Source organism: Mya arenaria, chromosome 6 (genome assembly GCF_026914265.1).
Source record: "Mya arenaria isolate MELC-2E11 chromosome 6, ASM2691426v1".
Lineage (NCBI taxonomy): Eukaryota > Metazoa > Mollusca > Bivalvia > Myida > Myidae > Mya > Mya arenaria.
In genome coordinates, this window is record NC_069127.1 from 52,473,961 (window position 1) to 52,493,577 (window position 19,617).

Below are 19,617 nucleotides of genomic sequence, written 5' to 3' on the forward strand. Positions count from 1 at the left end.
TAAAAACCATAACTAAGATGAAGATCAAGTCCAATGAGTGTAGTATACTTTCAATTTTGAGAATAATGAAACATTCTCTTTTAAAGCAAACCTTCACATTTTAAGAACGATAATATTTAACCCTTAAAGGGTTCTGTCGTATAAAATTCGATTTTTTTTAAGTTTTGTTAACAATTTAATAATAAAGAATCATCAAAACCAAGGTTCTACAGTATGTTAAACAACATTAGCTTCACTTAGTTCGTGAAAAAGCATGAACTCCGATTCATATTATTTCAAACTGGCAAAACTGACACTGGCCTCGACATATTATCACAATTTTATTATTGCAATACAATCATAATCAATGGAACATATAATTCAGTATATGTTTAAGTTTAACTATTCACATTGGTCTTTATTGCAACTCATTCGTGTATAAACAAATTAATGCCTGCAGAGTCGTTTAGCAAAGCTAGGACCTTTTTGCTTTGTTCACTGTTAACCACTAAATTCCAAACACCTTTTACAGTATAATCTCAGTGCCGAGAGTAATTCTGTCCATTTCCTCTTCAAATTAATGTGTTTTTTCCTAAATAAGAGCAAGATCATACCTTCACTTATTGGGTAGTATTTGCTGTGGTATCTTGATAAAAGGGAATTAGCGAATGACTTGTTCTCACAATGTACAGTATTTCAATATTCTCGCCAACATATGATATATACGTGTTTCCTGTATTTTTAAAAACTTACTTTGATGGTTTTATACCCGACAAAACTCAAATAATAATTATGTTTTATAACCAATGTTTGGCCTCTATGCGCACATTTATCATTTGTACATCATTTTGACTATATATCCCTGGTTCATTGCATTCAGATATCCATTTATCATAAATTACTGAAAATAATTAGTTAACAATTTGTTCTGAAGATGCTTATTGTCAAACAGCGATAATCATTGTCAACATTAAATTCAAGTTCATGAAGCCTTGAACACTTGCACTTTATTGGTCAAGTCATTTGTTCTGTATCCGTTGCTGACAATGTGCAGTTTGTTTTGTTCAGGGTTGTAGACGGCACTGTATGGGTGTTGTATACCATCGCTTTCTCCCAACAGTTGGATCATTGTACCACTGGACATGTCAAGACGAACTATTTTGTTAGTACCATTACTACATATAAGCAGTTGATTTCCAAATGCAGTGAGGCCCCTCGGGTTTTGTATTGCAGGATCATTGAATGTTTGGAGAATATTTAAGTCAATGTCCAGCTTGGTGACTGTGTGGTTATGGTAGTCTGACACACAAATAGCAACATTCCGACCATCATCCATCAGTGTCATATTACAGCAACGGTTAAACAGTGCTTGTCCATTAACAGTGTCCATCTTTTTGATAGAATTGCCTTCCATATCCATTTTCACGATATTTCCAAATTCGAAGGAGACAACCAGCTGGTCATTATGGTAGGCGATATCATAACACTTTGCTTCTACCTTAATGCTGGTTCCTATGGTGATTTGTCCTCGGGTCTCTAAGAAAACAATACTACTTTTATCGTATAAACAAACAGCTACTTTATCCGCAGGGAGGACACACATACCCCACGGCATACCTGGCAGCTTGATTCGGGATATCATTGAGCTGGTTTGGAGGTCCACCAACTTCAACGTGCTATTATTGTGGTCTGACACTAACAGCCTGTTTCCAGGTAGTAGAAGCATGCTGGTCAGCCGACATTCTCCGATGTCGGATGAAGACTTGACTAGAATGCCTGGAACTTTGGTGAACTTTAGGCTTGTTAGATCAATTGGTACCGTCTGGTTTCCTGAAATTTTAATATGCTATGTACTGTAATCAGAGCTTTCAACGTATGTCTATAGCTGTATTCATCAATGAACAGCACTTAAAACACTGATGCCACGTGATACGCATCGGTCATGTATGTATCAAACTTACTAAAAACACCAGAAGAAATTCAGTCAGATATATGTTTCGACCAATCGTCGAATTCAAGCAACCATTTAAAGCTGCGACCGACAACTTCACTGCGTAAACACCGGCATAAAATTATATCTAGCGATTGGTCACCGATCGGTTGTACGACAAAGTATTGAATGAGCACAATCCAGCCAGAACTGAGTTTTGAAAAAGGCGTGTGCGTATGTCTGTAATTAAGAAGCTGGCAACAAATCGGCAATTATTCGGCAGAAATCAACAACAGGTTGCAGGCCACTGATTGACATGCGTGTCAGATTTGTCAAAGCACTCGCCTATCTTTCTGGACCAAAAATTAAATTTCCCGGAAATACATCTGTTAATCTTTAAATAATTATTTTGATCTATGATATCGAAAAAATATTTTTATAAAAAGAAGTATTTTGGTTTAAGTGGAACCCAAAAGTCAAATTGAATATCTTGTACTGTGTTTTAGTTATTTAGCGACGGTGAAGACGCAAGCAAGGAATTTATTAATGAGACGTTTTTTCTTCAAAGAACATAGTTATTACGTGCTAAACTTATTACTAACCGCTTGTGAATATATCAACAATTATGAAATTTAATGTACATGGCCACGCTCGTCCGAACCAAAAGGTAAGTCGACCGATGTTCATAAACTTCGTACAAATATTATTCAATATATGAACTCACGTGAACAAACATTTTCAGAATATTGACGTCAGTTAGTGGGTTACAGCGCCCCCTAGAAGTGGACATGCCTTTCGGCGCTAAGGTTGATAAACCATAAAAATACCAATTTTACGGCCGGTTATAAATATTTACTAAATTTTCAGAAAATTGCTTCTAATGAAATATATAAACGATTTCGATATTTTGAATGTGTGTTAATAAAGTGTTATTGCTGAAAGCGAAGTAAAAGTTTTCAATTTTATATTTGCTTATATGAAATATTGAGGCTTTTTCTTGAGGTACTTGACGCGATACTCGAGCAATCGTACTACGAATACTTTAAAACTTTTGTGTTTCCTTGTTATGAAAGCATATTTGGAATGACTAGCCTATACAATTCTTCAACCGGTTTGTAATTACAGTTGTGATTTACTTGTTAGTGGATATTTTTACAATTATTTTGGAAACCGACAATGGACGACGAAGGTAAAGACGTTGTTTTTTTTACTTTTGGCAAACGATTTACGAAATGATCACGGAAAGATATTCTTCCTTAAAATGTTCAGAGAATTCGGCTTTATTATCAAGTCTGTGTTATTTCACTATAAAAGATGCATGTCAAAATCAGCAAAGTCTGGAGAAGTAGAATCCATGAATGAAAAAGTGATATCAGCTTCAATAATAAGGTAAGGTATTATAATGTGTTTAATCAATATGTCGTACCATTCGTAATAGTTTATTACCAGAAACTAATTACTCAGTCAGCAGTATTGGCATTCTCCTTCGAGCTCAGACCAATACAGCTGACCTGGTCGATATTAAATCACCTCATTATTTACAATATGTTGACAAGTAAGCAGTGGATGCAGTAAATGTCTTTAATAAGTTCTAGGTCGAATTGGAAGTACTTTATAATCTGTTATAACTATTTGTCCTTACTTTTGATATACAAAATAGTATAAACACCCATTTGTTTATGATTTATACAATATACATGCAATGAAGACAAATCAATAGATTATCGCAGATTAAAAGTGCGGACTTATTATATTCATCATCAGCGATACAGAAACTATTCCAAGCGCGTTTATATACATGTGGAACACCTACTTCTGTAAATGTTCTTTCCAGGTTGATGGGTAGCGTAACAACCACATGTGTGACGTTATCCTAAGCGCGTTTATATACATGTGAAACACCTACTTCTGTAAATATTCTTACCATGTTAATGGGTAGCGTAACAACGACGTGTGTGACGTTATCCTAAGCGCGTTTATATACACGTGAAACACCTACTTCTGTAAATATTCTTACCATGTTAATGGGTAGCGTAACAACCACATGTGTGACGTTATCCTAAGCGCGTTTATATACACGTGAAACACCTACTTCTGTAAAGAGTCTTACCATGTTAATGGCTAGCGTAACAACGACGTGTGACGTTATCCTAAGCGCGTTTATATACACGTGAACACTTACTTCTGTAAATATTCTTACCATGTTAATGGGTAGCGTAACAACGACGTGTGTGACGTTATCCTAAGCGCGTTTATATACACGTGAAACACCTACTTCTGTAAATATTCTTACCATGTTAATGGGTAGCGTAACAACGACGTGTGTGACGTTATCCTAAGCGCGTTTATATACACGTGGAACACCTACTTCTGTAAATATTCTTACCAGGTTAATGGGTAGCGTAACAACGACGTGTGTGACGTTATCCTAAGTGCGTTTATATACACATGAAACACCTACTTCTGTAAATATTCTTACCATGTTAATGGGTAGCGTAACAACGACGTGTGTGACGTTATCCTAAGCGCGTTTATATACATGTGGAACACCTACTTCTGTAAATAGTCTTACCATGTTAATGGGTAGCGTAACAACGACGTGTGTGACGTTATCCTAAGCGCGTTTATATACACGTGAAACACCTACTTCTGTAAATATTCTTACCATGTTAATGGGTAGCGTAACAATGACGCGTGTGACGTTATCCTAAGCGCGTTTATATACACGTGAAACACCTACTTCTGTAAATATTCTTACCATGTTAATGGGTAACAACGACGTGTGTGACGTTATCCTAAGCGCGTTTATATACACGTGGAACACCTACTTCTGTAAATAGTCTTACCATGTTAATGGGTAGCGTAACAACGACGTGTGTGACGTTATCCTAAGCGCGTTTATATACACGTGTAACACCTACTTCTGTAAATATTCTTACCATGTTAACGGGTAACAACGGCTTGTGCGACGTTATCCTAAGCGCGTTTATATACACGTGGAACACCTACTTCTGTAAATAGTCTTAACATGTTAATGGGTAGCGTAACAACGACGTGTGTGACGTTATCCTAAGCGCGTTTATATACACGTGGAACAAATACTTCTGTAAATATTCTTTCCAGGTTTATGGGTAGCGTAACAACAACGTGTGTGACGTTATCCTAAGCGCGTTTATATACACGTGAAACACCTACTTCTGTAAATATTCTTACCATGTTAATGGGTAGCGTAACAATGACGCGTGTGACGTTATCCTAAGCGCGTTTATATACACGTGAAACACCTACTTCTGTAAATATTCTTACCATGTTAATGGGTAACAACGACGTGTGTGACGTTATCCTAAGCGCGTTTATATACACGTGGAACACCTACTTCTGTAAATATTCTTACCAGGTTTATGGGTAGCGTAACAACGACGTGTGTGACGTTATCCTAAGCGCGTTTATATACACGTGGAACACCTACTTCTGTAAATAGTCTTACCATGTTAACGGGTAACAACGGCTTGTGCGACGTTATCCTAAGCGCGTTTATATACACGTTGAACACCTACTTCTGTAAATAGTCTTACCATGTTAATGGGTAGCGTAACAACGACGTGTGTGACGTTATCCTAAGCGCGTTTATATACACGTGGAACACCTACTTCTGTAAATATTATTACCATGTTAATGGGTAGCGTAACAACGACGTGTGTGACGTTATCCTAAGTGCGTTTATATACATGTGGAACACCTACTTCTGTAAATATTCTTACCATGTTAATGGGTAGCGTAACAAAGACGTGTGTGACGTTATCCTAAGCGCGTTTATATACACGTGGAACACCTACTTCTGTAAATATTCTTATCAGGTTAATGGGTAACAACGACGTGTGTGACGTTATCCTAAGCGCGTTTATATACACGTGGAACACCTACTTCTGTAAATATTATTACCATGTTAATGGGTAACAACGACGTGTGTGACGTTATCCTAAGTGCGTTTATATACACGTGGAACACCTACTTCTGTAAATATTCTTACCATGTTAATGGGTAGCGTAACAACGACGTGTGTGACGTTATCCTAAGTGCGTTTATATACATGTGGAACACCTACTTCTGTAAATATTCTTACCAGGTTAATGGGTAGCGTAACAAAGATGTGTGTGACGTTATCCTAAGCGCGTTTATATACACGTGGAACACCTACTTCGGTAAATATTCTTACCAGGTTAATGGGTAACAACGACGTGTGTGACGTTATCCTAAGCGCGTTTATATACACGTGGAACACCTACTTCTGTAAATATTATTACCATGTTAATGGGTAACAACGACGTGTGTGACGTTATCCTAAGTGCGTTTATATACACGTGGAACACCTACTTCTGTAAATATTCTTACCAAGTAAATGGGTAGCGTAACAACGACGTGTGTGACGTTATCCTAAGCGCGTTTATATACACGTGGAACACCTACTTCTGTAAATATTCTTACCAAGTAAATGGCTAGCGTAACAACGACGTGTGTGACGTTATCCTAAGTGCGTTAATATACACGTGGAACACCTACTTTTGTAAATATTCTTACCATGTTAATGGGTAGCGTAACAACGACGTGTGTGACGTTATCCTAAGCGCGTTTATATACACGTGGAACACCTACTTCTGTAAATAGTCTTACCATGTTAATGGGTAGCGTAACAACGACGTGTGTGACGTTATCCTTAGAGCGTTTATATACATATGGAACACCTACTTCTGTAAATAGTCTTACCATGTTAATGGGTAGCGTAACAACGACGTGCGTGACGTTATCCTAAGAGCGTTTATATACACATGGAACACCTACTTCTGTAAATATTCTGACCATGTTAATGGGTAGCGTAACAACGACGTGTGTGACGTTATCCTAAGCGCGTTTATATACACGTGGAACACCTACTTCAGTAAATAGTCTTACCATGTTAATGGGTATAGTAACAACGACGTGTGTGACGTTATCCTAAGAGCGTTTATATACACATGGAACACCTACTTCTGTAAATATTCTTACCAGGTTAATGGGTAGCGTTACAACGACGTGTGTGACGTTATCCTAAGCGCGTTTATATACATGTGGAACACCTACTTCTGTAAATAGTCTTACCATGTTAATGGGTAACAACGACGTGTGTGACGTTATCCTAAGCGCGTTTATATACATGTGGAACACCTACTTCTGTAAATGTTCTTTCCAGGTTAATGGGTAGCGTAACAACGACGTTTGTGACGTTATCCTAAGCGCGTTTATATACACGTGAAACACCTACTTTTGTAAATAGTCTTACCATGTTAATGGGTAACAACGACGTGTGTGACGGAATTTCTTACCCTAATAAATTTGTTATAACATTTTGAAAGTGTTTTTGAATAAAATAAAAAGTTCGCTTTACATATTGTTCTAGAATTGTGGAAACATGCCGTTTTAAACAATCGACGTCAGATCTTCAGCGATATTGTACATTTCCACAGATTTTTCATCAGCGCTTCCAAAACATCGTCAAGAAAAGGTATATGTACATGACTGTATAATTTCTTTAAAATCTGTCAAGTGAGGTTATTTCTTGACAATTAAAACATACGATATGTACATTATTCAACGAACCAAACGATTATAGCATACATCTTTACATTGACGTCAGTGGAATACTTCATATACATATCACATCGTAACAAGAAAAACAGTTACTACTTAGGAATGTTCGATTTTTTTAGTAAATCAAGTTTTGGACAAAAACATTTGGAACAAGTTCTACATTAAAAGCGTATACATAAATATATATACAAGTATATATAAAGGTTTTATAGACGGCAAAAGGCACACATGTGCTTCTAGAGGACACTGTAACTCTATATAAAGAGGTATTTGTAACATTTTTTTATAGAATTCGGCCGACTTGCATTTTTTCGTACCGTAAGACCGGGAGTGTTTTTTTTTTGGTTTATGTTTGGTATAAAAGAAAATCATATCCTTATATCTAAATACAACTTACCCGTTTTCTGATCTTTACTGACTATGCCAAGACCGCTTCCTGTTGTAATCAGTTTCTCAGTGGCCGTGTCCTTTATAAATTCGTAACGTTGGACGGTGTTCTCCTTGCTGATATCATTCAAGGACGCTTCCAGACTTTCAACCTGTTTTCTTACTTTCTTCGCTTTAATAAACAAGTTGACACTGTTTCTTTCCTGTGCATCAAGCTTACACTTCATTTCGTCTAATTTAGCCTTAATTTCATCACATTTTGGTTTCAGAAAGTCCAGTTTTGTTTTGTCCATATCTTTTATTTGCTCTATGATCTCAAGAAGGGATTTTTCCCTTTCATTGAAGTAGTTGTTGACCTTTTCTCGATAATCATTAAGCTTTTTAATCTCGTCTTCACCTAACTTTAAAACCATTTTGATGTTGCTCTCAACGCCACTGACACAGTCATTTACGTCTTTGAGTAGCCTATTAATGGAAATTTGGATGTTGCCATAATCCTGACTTGTTTCGAAAGAATCCGATATTTCGGAAATGAGGCTTATCTTGCATGACCGATGCTCAAATGCTAGGCAATGTCCGCAGTTGATTGTCTCGTGGGCGGGGCAGAAGTATTTGATAAATTCATTGGGATGGATATCGCATTGCACATTGGTGTCCTCTTTATGGCTTTTTTCCGTCATCGATGTTGGCATGTTTGTCTTGTCTATTAGAGTATGTCTTTTGGTAGCCTTAAATGTTCTGTGTTCGTTTTCACAGGTTGAACACAGGAACTCCTTGCATACGGTGCAGAAGGCATCGGCATCGATGTTTTCCCCTTCTTCAGAACATGGTTGGCAAAAGGTCCGGTCTTGATCTGATAGTGTCTTGCCTGATACCTCCATTCTACTTTTGGCTTTAAAAAAGGAACACAATTGTTTGTTAATTCTATACTCTTCTGCATTTATCATTTGAGCACTGATAACTGTGACAAATGCCATTTCTAACAAGGTGATGATTCGGAAAGGAAATTGCAATATTTAATATTATAAAATGGTAAGTAGAGGTCGTCGTTTATCTTGAGCTCAAAATAAATATTAATCGTTCGTCTGTCTACGCTAGCCTTAAAATGATAACGTAGATTATGATTGAAGTCTGTTTGTTACTAACAAGACCCTGCCTAATTGACCTCTGGTTGTTTTTATCTTTCCCTTTTATCGTAGAATATGTGTTTTTGTAAGAAATGAGGCAATACGACGTAGATATTTGCATATCATTCAAATTATTTTACGAAAAGTACCCATGTACTTCCTTCAGCTATATTACTGTATATATCCTGGGCAAATTTCATTTAAAGCGTCGGGTGTTATGATACACATTGCTCACATACAGTAAATATACAAACTAAAAAGTCACACCTTAGGACGATAGGACGAACAATATATGTGATGATGATTCAACATATAAGTACGGCAAGTATTTTGTCGATCAATAACAAAATCAAACGTTGAATGTTTTAAACTATACTGTCATGACAAACGTTTTAAAATGACTTAAACCATATTTGTACAATTTACCTATGTTAAAAATGAAAACGTTTATCTTTACTTCCCTTTCAACACTATTCCCCGTAAAAATTAGTTAGCTGTACAACTTAACGGTACATAAGACAAATGCTTACCTTATATTTCCTTTTAAACTCTCATTAAACTACAACTGGCGAAAACGAAAATAGCTCTTTAAGGTCACACGGTTGTTTAACTACGATAACACAGACGAGCTAACCCAGATAAACAAGACCAAGTGTTGAAACCATACACTATTTATATTGCCGAAGCTTGAAACGGCAATCTTAATAACTCATGTATATTGACATCGCGTTTCTGAATAGGTTTATGCAAAGTTTATATGATTTGCTAGTGAAATATTCAGCAGGATATTTGACCTTCACCTCACCATTAACTAAATTTCATGATGGTACGATATTAATTATAATGTCCAAGTTGCTTTTTCTGTGGTGGGTGCAATATCTATCAAGGAATCCGAGCCGTTCTGTCATCAGCCATAATGTTTAAAGTGCTGCGTTATAAGAGGTTACCCTATAACAATGTTGGTTTCATTTGAAAGGGTATTGTTAGCTGATTATAAATACGTAGGCAAAATAAATTACCAAAAGTACACAATAGATACGCCTGTTGCAGTTTGCATTTTTGCTGTTTATTTCACGTAACTCGGATTTAAACTTATAATCTCGTTTATAATAATATTTTCGGTACAAATTTAAAAAAAAAATAGTTCTCCGACATAAATCCATTCCAAATAATTTCAGTATTATATGGGCTTCACCAGGTATAGAAAGTTATAAAGTTGTGTGTCGGATACATTGAACCTCGCAATGACAGTCTTTCTTCTGACGTTTATCCTTTGACAAGCACCAGCTGTTGCTTTAAACTTTGGAAATGTTGACAAATACATTCCGTTTAATGAAGAAATTTTAAATTGAACCAATGTTCGGAATTAATGACTAGTATTCACTCTAATAATAATCATAAGTACATCAGGCGAATATGTTAACAAAAGTTTTTTCTAATTTTACTAGCAGGTGTTATCATGGAAGTATTTTTCCGAAACTAAATCCAACAGTGAAATACTATTTCGTCACAGACTGGCATTCTGTTCACAGCTGTATCATTTGAAACCATTTTTGTGACAATAAATGGCTACGAATTGCCCGTTACATCATCAATCTATGTCTACTAGTATAATCGCAGTGTTTCATATGTAAGTATACTAAGGAAAAGCGGAAAGTTCATTACATTAAGTTTTCTTTAATATCATTGGTCACACAATAATTCATTCTGTGTGAAATAAAATAATAAGCAGTGGTTTCATAACACTTTTAATTATTGGTTATACAAGTGAAAGAACAATCGTAATAAATATGTTGTTTACATTTTGTCAAACATACTTCACTTGACAACCAACATGAAACAGCTAGAGTGGGACTGTCGTGAATTGTGAAAACAATATGGTCAGAATTTTCGAAGTTCATCATCAATGTCGTCAACAGTATTACTCTATCTTTATATAATGATCACTTAAATGGTCAGTAGTTTAGAACGTACATCGAACATATAACATATCACAACAAATTATCACTGAAATACCATAAACCTTTAATCATGCACAATAAACTCTTGTCTATACAATAGGTATAGGTAATTCATATACATGAAATTGTATAATTCAATGAGTAACTTTAGGCAAGTGATCAGATAAACATTTACAATCAACATACTTATATAACAGTATAAAAAAGTACTAAATCTGGTTGTGATTTGCTAACAATGATATAGTCAAGAGATTATTGTGCAGCATTGAAGGTATATGGTATTCCAGTGGTTTTTCAGTTCGTTAAGCTGTTTTTACACATACAAATCAACGAAACAATGTGTTTTAGGCATTAACTTTTTCCTTTGAGTTGCACGTGAATATCACCACTAATCATTATGAACCATTCAGACGAATATATGTCATATAAGCGTTGAAGTCATCAACACACTCGTCATAATCATAATTCACTGAAGGTAAGTTTCAACTAAAAACGAATGTATTGGCATTTGTATTATCAACATTTGTGTATTTAATATCAGTTATGCGAGTGGATTTAGCATTAAATATTTAACATACAATGCTTAATTATTTTTGTGTATGAAATACTAACACCGCATTTGCCAGAAGGAGTATATATATCTACAATTTCACAAACAGTAGTTGCCCTATACCACTGAGATCAATCGTCCCCTATTCCACCGAGACCAATCGTCCCCTATACCACCGAGACCAATCGTCCCCTATACCACCGAGACCAATCGTTCCCCTATACCACCGATACCAATCGTCCCCTATACCACCGAGACCAATCGTTCCCCTATACCACCGAGACCAATCGTCCACTATACCCCCGAGACCTATCGTCCCCTATACCACCGAGACCAATCGTCAAACTCGTCAATTCGCAAGTTAAAAGAACAGCGGAAAACAATACCAATAAAAAAGACCATAAAAAGGCAAGAAATATTTAGTCCATAGGAAATATCTTATTTAAAGTGTAAACTGATCAAAATTTATGCTTTTATTGTTGCTTATGTTACTATATCAATATTAACAATGTTAATGTTTACGGTTTAGACTGTGGCCAGCATGGAAAGTGAAACTTATGGCATTTGGTCGTTGTGGAATGACATTCTCAACGTCCAGGATGCTACTTTTGGTCATTCTAGTACTCCAACACCGCGTGTGGTCGAAGATGAAATGTTATCGTATGTAGTTATAGTCCGTTCTAATGATGCTACACCAGAAATACTCACAGTTGCTTGAACTCCTGCTTTGGTGTGATATGACCTGTACAAGATTTACCGACATTTAACTTAAAATAATTCAATTTTTCATTCAGGTTTATCAAAGGGGTCACTCCTAACAACGATCTGGCATAAAGCAACTTTGAATACCTGCAGTTTGATTATACAGAAAATCTCGAAAGGTCTAAACCACAGAAGTTATTTTGCTAAGTGCCTGTGTTACTTGACATTATCTGCTCATAATATTTCTGATATGTAAGGCTATGAGATACATGATTCACTGGAATAGTAGCTACATGTACAACTAGTGTATTAATTTGTGATGAAACAAGTCAAACGGTAGAAATTGCACGGTAAGAAACTTATTGTTTATGCCTTAACTTAACTGATATTAATTTACAATTGTATGATACGATAAGAAAATCCTCGTACGTTTGTTTCAAGAATAGAAACTAAGAAAGCGATTAATGGACATCCAATCGTCAACTTAATAGAATCAATGTTGTTCTGTGTTCTGAGAAGGGCTAAAACTAATGTTGTTACAACTTGTTGCTTAATCCATTTACCTTTTTTGTGAAATTTGTTTGTAAGCGTTTGCATGATTTGTATGTCTTGATCCTAACACAAGGGGACAATACAGTATGATGATAAACTAATGTTTCGTTGCTTGATATGTATTTAGAAGATATTAAATAAAACCTAGGTATGGTTGTATTATACATTTTATAAGGACACCATATTTTGCTATTATTATGTCTTTAAGGTAAAAATGTCTATCGGAATAATGGATGTTTTCAAACTATTTTTTACTATTAGCAGCAGTTGCTTTTCGCGAAAATACATTCAAACTCGAAAAATGTGGCATTGTTTTTCAAATCTGTTATACATATGCTGTAAACACGAACATATATAAGCGCTTAATTAAGTGAGAAATTTACCTTAACTGTAAATTTCATCAAGCATGATATATGTTCTCCGGAAATCTGCTGAAAGACATCGTGTACTGAAAACAAGAACATCACACTATCATAATACGATGCATTAAGTAAGAGCCCACTAAAACTTTTCCTATAGATTCTTTAGACGATTGAACAATAATCAAGCGAAATAAAACTGAATTCTAATGTTTCACGACCACCAACACCATTTATGGCAGAACAGTTCCACTTAAGTACTAAACATTATACAACGTTAGAGAAAACGTTACGTTTCTTATAAGAAAAACATAATTGTTGGAAGGTAGCAACATCCAGTGTATTGACCATGCGGCTAAAATGTTAACAAAAAAGTAGATGACGTATATCCAGCTTGTTCAGCGAGTTTTTCTTCACAATCCATTCAGATTCAAAACCTATAATGATTGAAGCAGTCAATGACCTAAGCTGATATAACCATGCTTTGAATAACTGTAAAGTGTTATAAAAAGAAATATGCATGTAACACTGAGTAGTCTCTTCCCAGAAAACACACGACGTCGGTATGATGTCGCTCGTCGTGAAATTCTGGTCATGTCGTCGCCGAGCAAAATCGACCAAAATCCCACGTCGAGAAAACGCGGAAACATGGTGTCCGTGCAAATTGAATTTATGAAGTCGATAATTGAAACTGGATATAAGTTGCTTTTATAAATAGTTTCATACTATAAGTATTTCCAAGTGGCCTTGAGCTTGACCGAACATTTCATGCCAACATCTGTGCGTTTGGCACAGCTCATCAAGTCCATTGTGTCAACAGTGGAAAGAAATGTGTTAAAGAATGTAACAATGATTAATAGAGAAATAAGAAATCTTAATATAGTATTTGTACATATGGATCAAAATTGTCGTTATTGTGACGTCGCCTCGACGTCATGTTTTGAAGCCAAACGTAAAACCGACGTCAAAGAACAACGTCAAAGTGACGTCAAATGTTTGCTGAATTTCCCATATTGGTGTTCTTTGCCTTCTAGTTTATTGACGCAAGAACAAAATAAAAAATAACAATACATTTTGAGAAGAAGTATGAAACACTAGAGTGGTTTTCAAAAAAGAATATGGAGCAGCAGTGAATATTGTACACAGCTGAAAACCAAAGATCGACTTAATTCCACTTATAATTTATTCTAATGGTTTCTGTAATTTAAAAACAACAATATTGTACAGAGCGTTACCCAGCCAAATCTGACAGGTCCACTTAATCATAAGGCATTACAATTGTTTGTTCTAAAAAGTCACATTTAATGACAATATTACACGCTATTTATACCAAACAATACAACATTGTATCGTTTCATTTGTTTACATTTTTTAAAGCTCGAGGGTCAAACTTTTCATATAAATGGTCGAGTTTTTTTCCAAATGACTGGGGAAACGGTGATATTGTAAATGAAACCAAATACCTAGTACATGGAATTCATAATGACAGGTCATCTTGCACATATCACTGCAAGATGCATTTTAATTTATCGATTATTTTTACGAAATTTCTTACCTCTGGTCGTGTTTACCACCCGGATCCAACGTTATCACACCACTAACCAAAGCCACCTCCACCACGTTACGATTGGACACGTTGTATATGAGGAGTGCAACGTATTAAAAAAACCATCATGGTTTTGCTTTAGTTCATATTCGCTGACACAAACAATGTCAATGATGTTTGATTCCAGTAAGTAGTTAAAGGATCCCGATGAAAACATAGTGCCACGGACGTTCCAGGTGAGGAAACTGCACTACAGAGATGCTGGTGTGTCCGTTAATAAGTTTGTAATGCATAGTAAAGCAATGACTTTCTGAATAATCAATTTGTTCATTGTCTCTATTGAATACGTTGGATGGTTATAAGTTCTGCTATTAGGCCTACTACTTACATGAACTTCAATGTGTTTCGTTTTATCCGTTGCATTTGATGATTGTCGATTGGCAGTATCAAGGGTCTGCGATATGACAGATAATCTCAATAACGATGGTATCTGCGTTTGTGGGATTGAAGAGGTAAGTAGTACTTTGTGTGAGGTCAGGCATTACATTTTTAAAAGAACAAAGGAATTTGAATATATTATCAAAATATCGCAATAACAATTTATTACTTTAAAATCACGTGAGGGTATCAAATCAAACATACACAGAAGCGACATTAATAATCTTATTAACTACATTTCATGAAATCATGCGATATTGTAAAATACCGACGGAAACAAAAATAATTACTTTTATTAAAGGCTAAATCATGAATAATTTTACGTATTAAAATAAAGACGTCATAAGGGTGTAACGTTTTACATATATTGAAAATAAAACAGTATCATACTTGCGTTATTATCAAAGTCGTTTCGTAATTCATATAGATAAAGAATCTATAGTTATATTTTGGAATGATATACGGCATTATATAGCGCATAATTTTACAATAAGACATAGCTATTTTAATCAAACAAAACAGACCCTACAGATACTAAAATCGACATACATAATGATGTATTCATGTTAAAAAAACAAATATAAAAATTACATACAGCTGCTTAACAAATCTGTAATTGTTAAGTCTCAATGTTTGATAAAAAGTGTATGGTAACAAAACACTTGAACATTTAGTAATTATATTTTCGGAAAATGTCATTAACACTGAATTGGAAAGAACGTACCGTTTTACTTTTTTATATTGACCAGTTTTAATTAAAAGAAATACAATTACAATTTGAATATACTTTTGACAACAATTCAGCTACAGTTATTTGTCGAAGATTTCAAATCAATCATTCATATACAAAAAAATACACAAAGAGATGACAGTTTAGTTCATAATATACAAAAAGTAAATCAAACCACAATTTCTAACTACTATTTAGTTATGAATTAACTTAACTGCTAAAAAGTAATGCTTAAAAAGAAATATTTTTATATGATTTTGATTTTTACAATTTGGATTCACTCAACAATATGTATGCATTTTTCAGCCAGTGTTCGGTATTGAATAGAAGCACCAAATTAAAACATCATTTCACTTATGTCATGAAAAAAATATCTGAGAGTGATTGCTTGAAAAAAACTAATTGGTCAATACTGACACTTGACTTTAAGACCTGACGGTCAAGGAAGATTCCAAAATATCTAATCATTTTGTCAAGAGAAATCTCAATTAGGGTTTACTTATCATTGTCGAACCAGTCAATACCGGGGATAAAAGAGAGAAATAAAATCCTTTGTCTACATGCTTGCCTTATCCCAATCTATCGAATGTATTACAGTCAAATTCTTGCTTTGTCAAAGTCGTAGAGACCTCAAGAAATACTTCGAGATAACGAGTATTCGATAAAACCTGAATACAGAGTACAAATTAAACCAAAACAATCAATGTATTCAGGTTTTAAAAAGCTCGACATAACCAGAACATCGATATAACCGAGTTCGACAAAGCGAGTTTCGACTGTATTACTCTCACATTAACTTTTCTGTTTATATTTTTACCAAACCGACATAATTTTATATCATTTTTTTTGTATTTTTTATTACCACACACTCGTATGAAACGTGGAATGTTTTGATCACTCGTAAATTACTATTTTAGTTTGATTGGTCACCGTCGTCCCAACAACAACTGTTTGTCTATTTGTTAGTGGCTGCAAGAAAACTAGTCCTTTCTGTATTTCTATTTATTTTGCACATGGTTAAACTTACAAGTTTCGTCTATTTGCCTGCACAGATTGCTCGCAAAGCTAGGTAAGCCTCTGTTACCACACAATGTTCTCACAAACACATTGTGACAGCGATAAATCAGTATCCCGAGGAAAGTTGTCAGTTTCGACCATCTGTTAATATTGTAGTTCTCTACTAATAACTGTACCACTCGTTTACTTGTATGTGCCGTAGTTAAAACTTGAATATTGTGACTTTTAATTAAATGTTGGACACAATTGTATAGTTTTTACAATTTACTTTTAATATCCAACATTCTAACATTAATATTTCACCAACTTTATAAAGAACATCCTAAAAAGTTTCTTACCCGACAAATAACCAAATGTGGTATCCTTTATCACGTAGTTACTATTCTTTTATCTCTATGTGCACAATCATTTTTAGGAAATTATGCCAACTGTTAATCGGTGATTCATTGCAGTCAGGTATCCATTAATCATAAATCAATATTAAATAGTTTGTCAATAAGTGTGGTACTCGGATGCCGTCTTTTTAACAATTGGCGATATTAATTTCACATTCATAAGACTTTGTAAACATATACCGTATTGTTCAAGTCATTGTTGCCGCGTTTATGACTTACTATGTACAGTTTGTTTTGATTTGGTCTGTAAATGGCACTGCATGGGTGTTGTATTCCATCGCTTTCTCCCAACAGTTGGGTCATTTTGCCACTGGACAAGTCAAGGCGCAGAATTCTGTGATTATGTAGAGTAGACTACTTATCAGCAGTTGACTTCCAACTGCAGTGAGACCATTTGACGATTGTATTGCAGGGTTCTTGATTGTCTGAAGAATGTTTAGGTCAATGTCCAGCTTGGTGATTGTGTTCATCTTGTAATCTGATACAAAAATGACCGCCTTCGGACAATCATCCATTAGCGCCAAGTTATCTCAACTGCTAAACAGTGATTGTCCTTTAACATTGTCTATCTTTTTAATAGTGTTTCCTTTCATATCAATTTTCTCCACCTTTCCTGCTCTGAAGGAGACGACTAGCTGGTCATTATTGTACGCAATGTCGTAACAGTTTCCATCTACATTAATGCTCGATCCTACTCTGATTTGTGCCCGAGTCCCTAGGAAAATAATTCTACATTTATTGTTTAAACAAACAGCTATTCTATCCCCAGGGAGGTGACACATGCCCCAGGGTTGACCTTGTACCTTAATTTGTAATATCATGGAGCTAGTTTGCAGGTTCAGCAACTTTAATGTTCTATTGCTGTTGTCAGCAATTAGAAGTCTGTCTCTAGGAAGAAGTAGCATGACGGTCAGCCAACATTCGCTTGTGTCAGGTGTGGATTTGACTAAAATGCCTGGAGCTGCGGTGAACTTAACGCTATTCAGGTGAACAATAGGTACCATCTGCTTTCCTGTAAATGTTAAGTTGACATACACGGTAATCGGGTTTTTCAACCAATGTTCATATCATTATAAAACATATAACATCACATAAAACCCTGATGCTACGATCATAAATAAACGATCATACCGTGTGATTTAAACCGGCCAAACATATATCAAACAAAAATGTACTTCATCAAAATTCAGTCAGATATCTGACCTTACCTTTCATCGAACCCAAAGACCATAATAAACCCCAGAAATTGGCAAATTTGGCCCCCGATCGGTTATACGACCGGTTGCCGGGTATTGCTCGATTATTATCCGACCATTATTGATTTTCAAAGGTTGTTTGTGCGTATGTCAGCAATTGACTAGCTGGACGTCACAAATCGGTGATGTGTCGGCGATAAACAACAATGGGTTGCAGACTGGTGGCCGACATTCGTGTTAGACCGGCAAGCTTTGATATAAAAAATATTCATGTCAAATTATTGTACTGCGTTACGCTCAAGTAACATAACATCAAAACCGATATTATGGTCAAATATGTTTAGTTTGGAATAGTCGTATGGGCATTGTTAATGATTTCGAACAAAAATGGATTTTTTTTTCAAAAATAAGTTTATCTCGTGAAAACATAGGTTTCATTATGTCGAAATTAAGAACAGCCATAAAAAGAAGTTGAAGTGAACGTAGATTTCGTTAAATCTGCATAATGAGAAAAATGAAGGCAAAATGACTTTAAACTCGGGTTTTGCAGAAAAATAGACAGAAATGGTGCTATGTATAGAGTCCAAGCATTATTATAGGCAGATGGGTATTCATATTTTCAAACAGTGTTCCCTAATTTCAATACTCTTTTGCTATAACGTTTTCTTTAGGTTTGGGTTTTGAGATTCTGTTTTATTTTGCTTCAAAGATATAAATAGCAATCGGGTTCAAAACCTTTGTTTTGATCTAAATCAATAAACTAGAATTTTAAACATGTATTGTTAAATTGAAAAGTTCAGACCTAAATATCAGTACCGGAAAATCTACTTGCTTTGCGTATCCTTTATGAGTGCTCAATATCTTAATGTGTTCTTTCCAAGAGGATAGTTGCCGAAAGTTGTCGATTTAAACTGATTGGCTTCTGTCGGTATGAAACCAGTCGTGTATCTGTAACCTACGTCCATGTTTGGCAGCGAACATATTTTGACGCAGCAGCGAAAGCCTCAAACCAACCATCGGGTAACCTTGTACTGCCATAAAACTCTTGATACAAAACACCCAACTGCCGACAAGTTATTTAACATCCGCCAACATTCGATGCCCCTCTGGCCGAGCGGTAACG

The 19,617-nt window shown here is 35.3% G+C and overlaps 1 protein-coding gene across 1 annotated transcript; it reads right to left on the reverse strand.

Annotated features, from left to right (window-relative positions):
- On the reverse strand, positions 1-9,684 carry LOC128236498 (uncharacterized). The gene is made up of 3 exons (XM_052951385.1): positions 9,579-9,684; positions 7,932-8,813; positions 1-1,809 (listed from the first exon to the last, which is right to left on the reverse strand). The coding sequence occupies exons 2-3, from the start codon at positions 8,800-8,802 to the stop codon at positions 962-964; spliced, it is 1,719 nt and encodes a 572-aa protein (XP_052807345.1). The 5' UTR covers positions 8,803-8,813; positions 9,579-9,684; the 3' UTR covers positions 1-961.
- Between the last annotated feature and the right edge of the window lie 9,933 nt (positions 9,685-19,617).

Coding starts and splice junctions, on each gene's coding strand:
- LOC128236498 (XM_052951385.1), bottom strand. CDS start 8,802: ATGGAGGTATCAGGCAAGACACTATCAGATCAAGACCGGACCTTTTGC. Junction 1,810..7,931: donor CAGTAAAGATCAGAAAACGG/GTAAGTTGTATT, acceptor TTAAAATTTCAG/GAAACCAGACGGTACCAATT.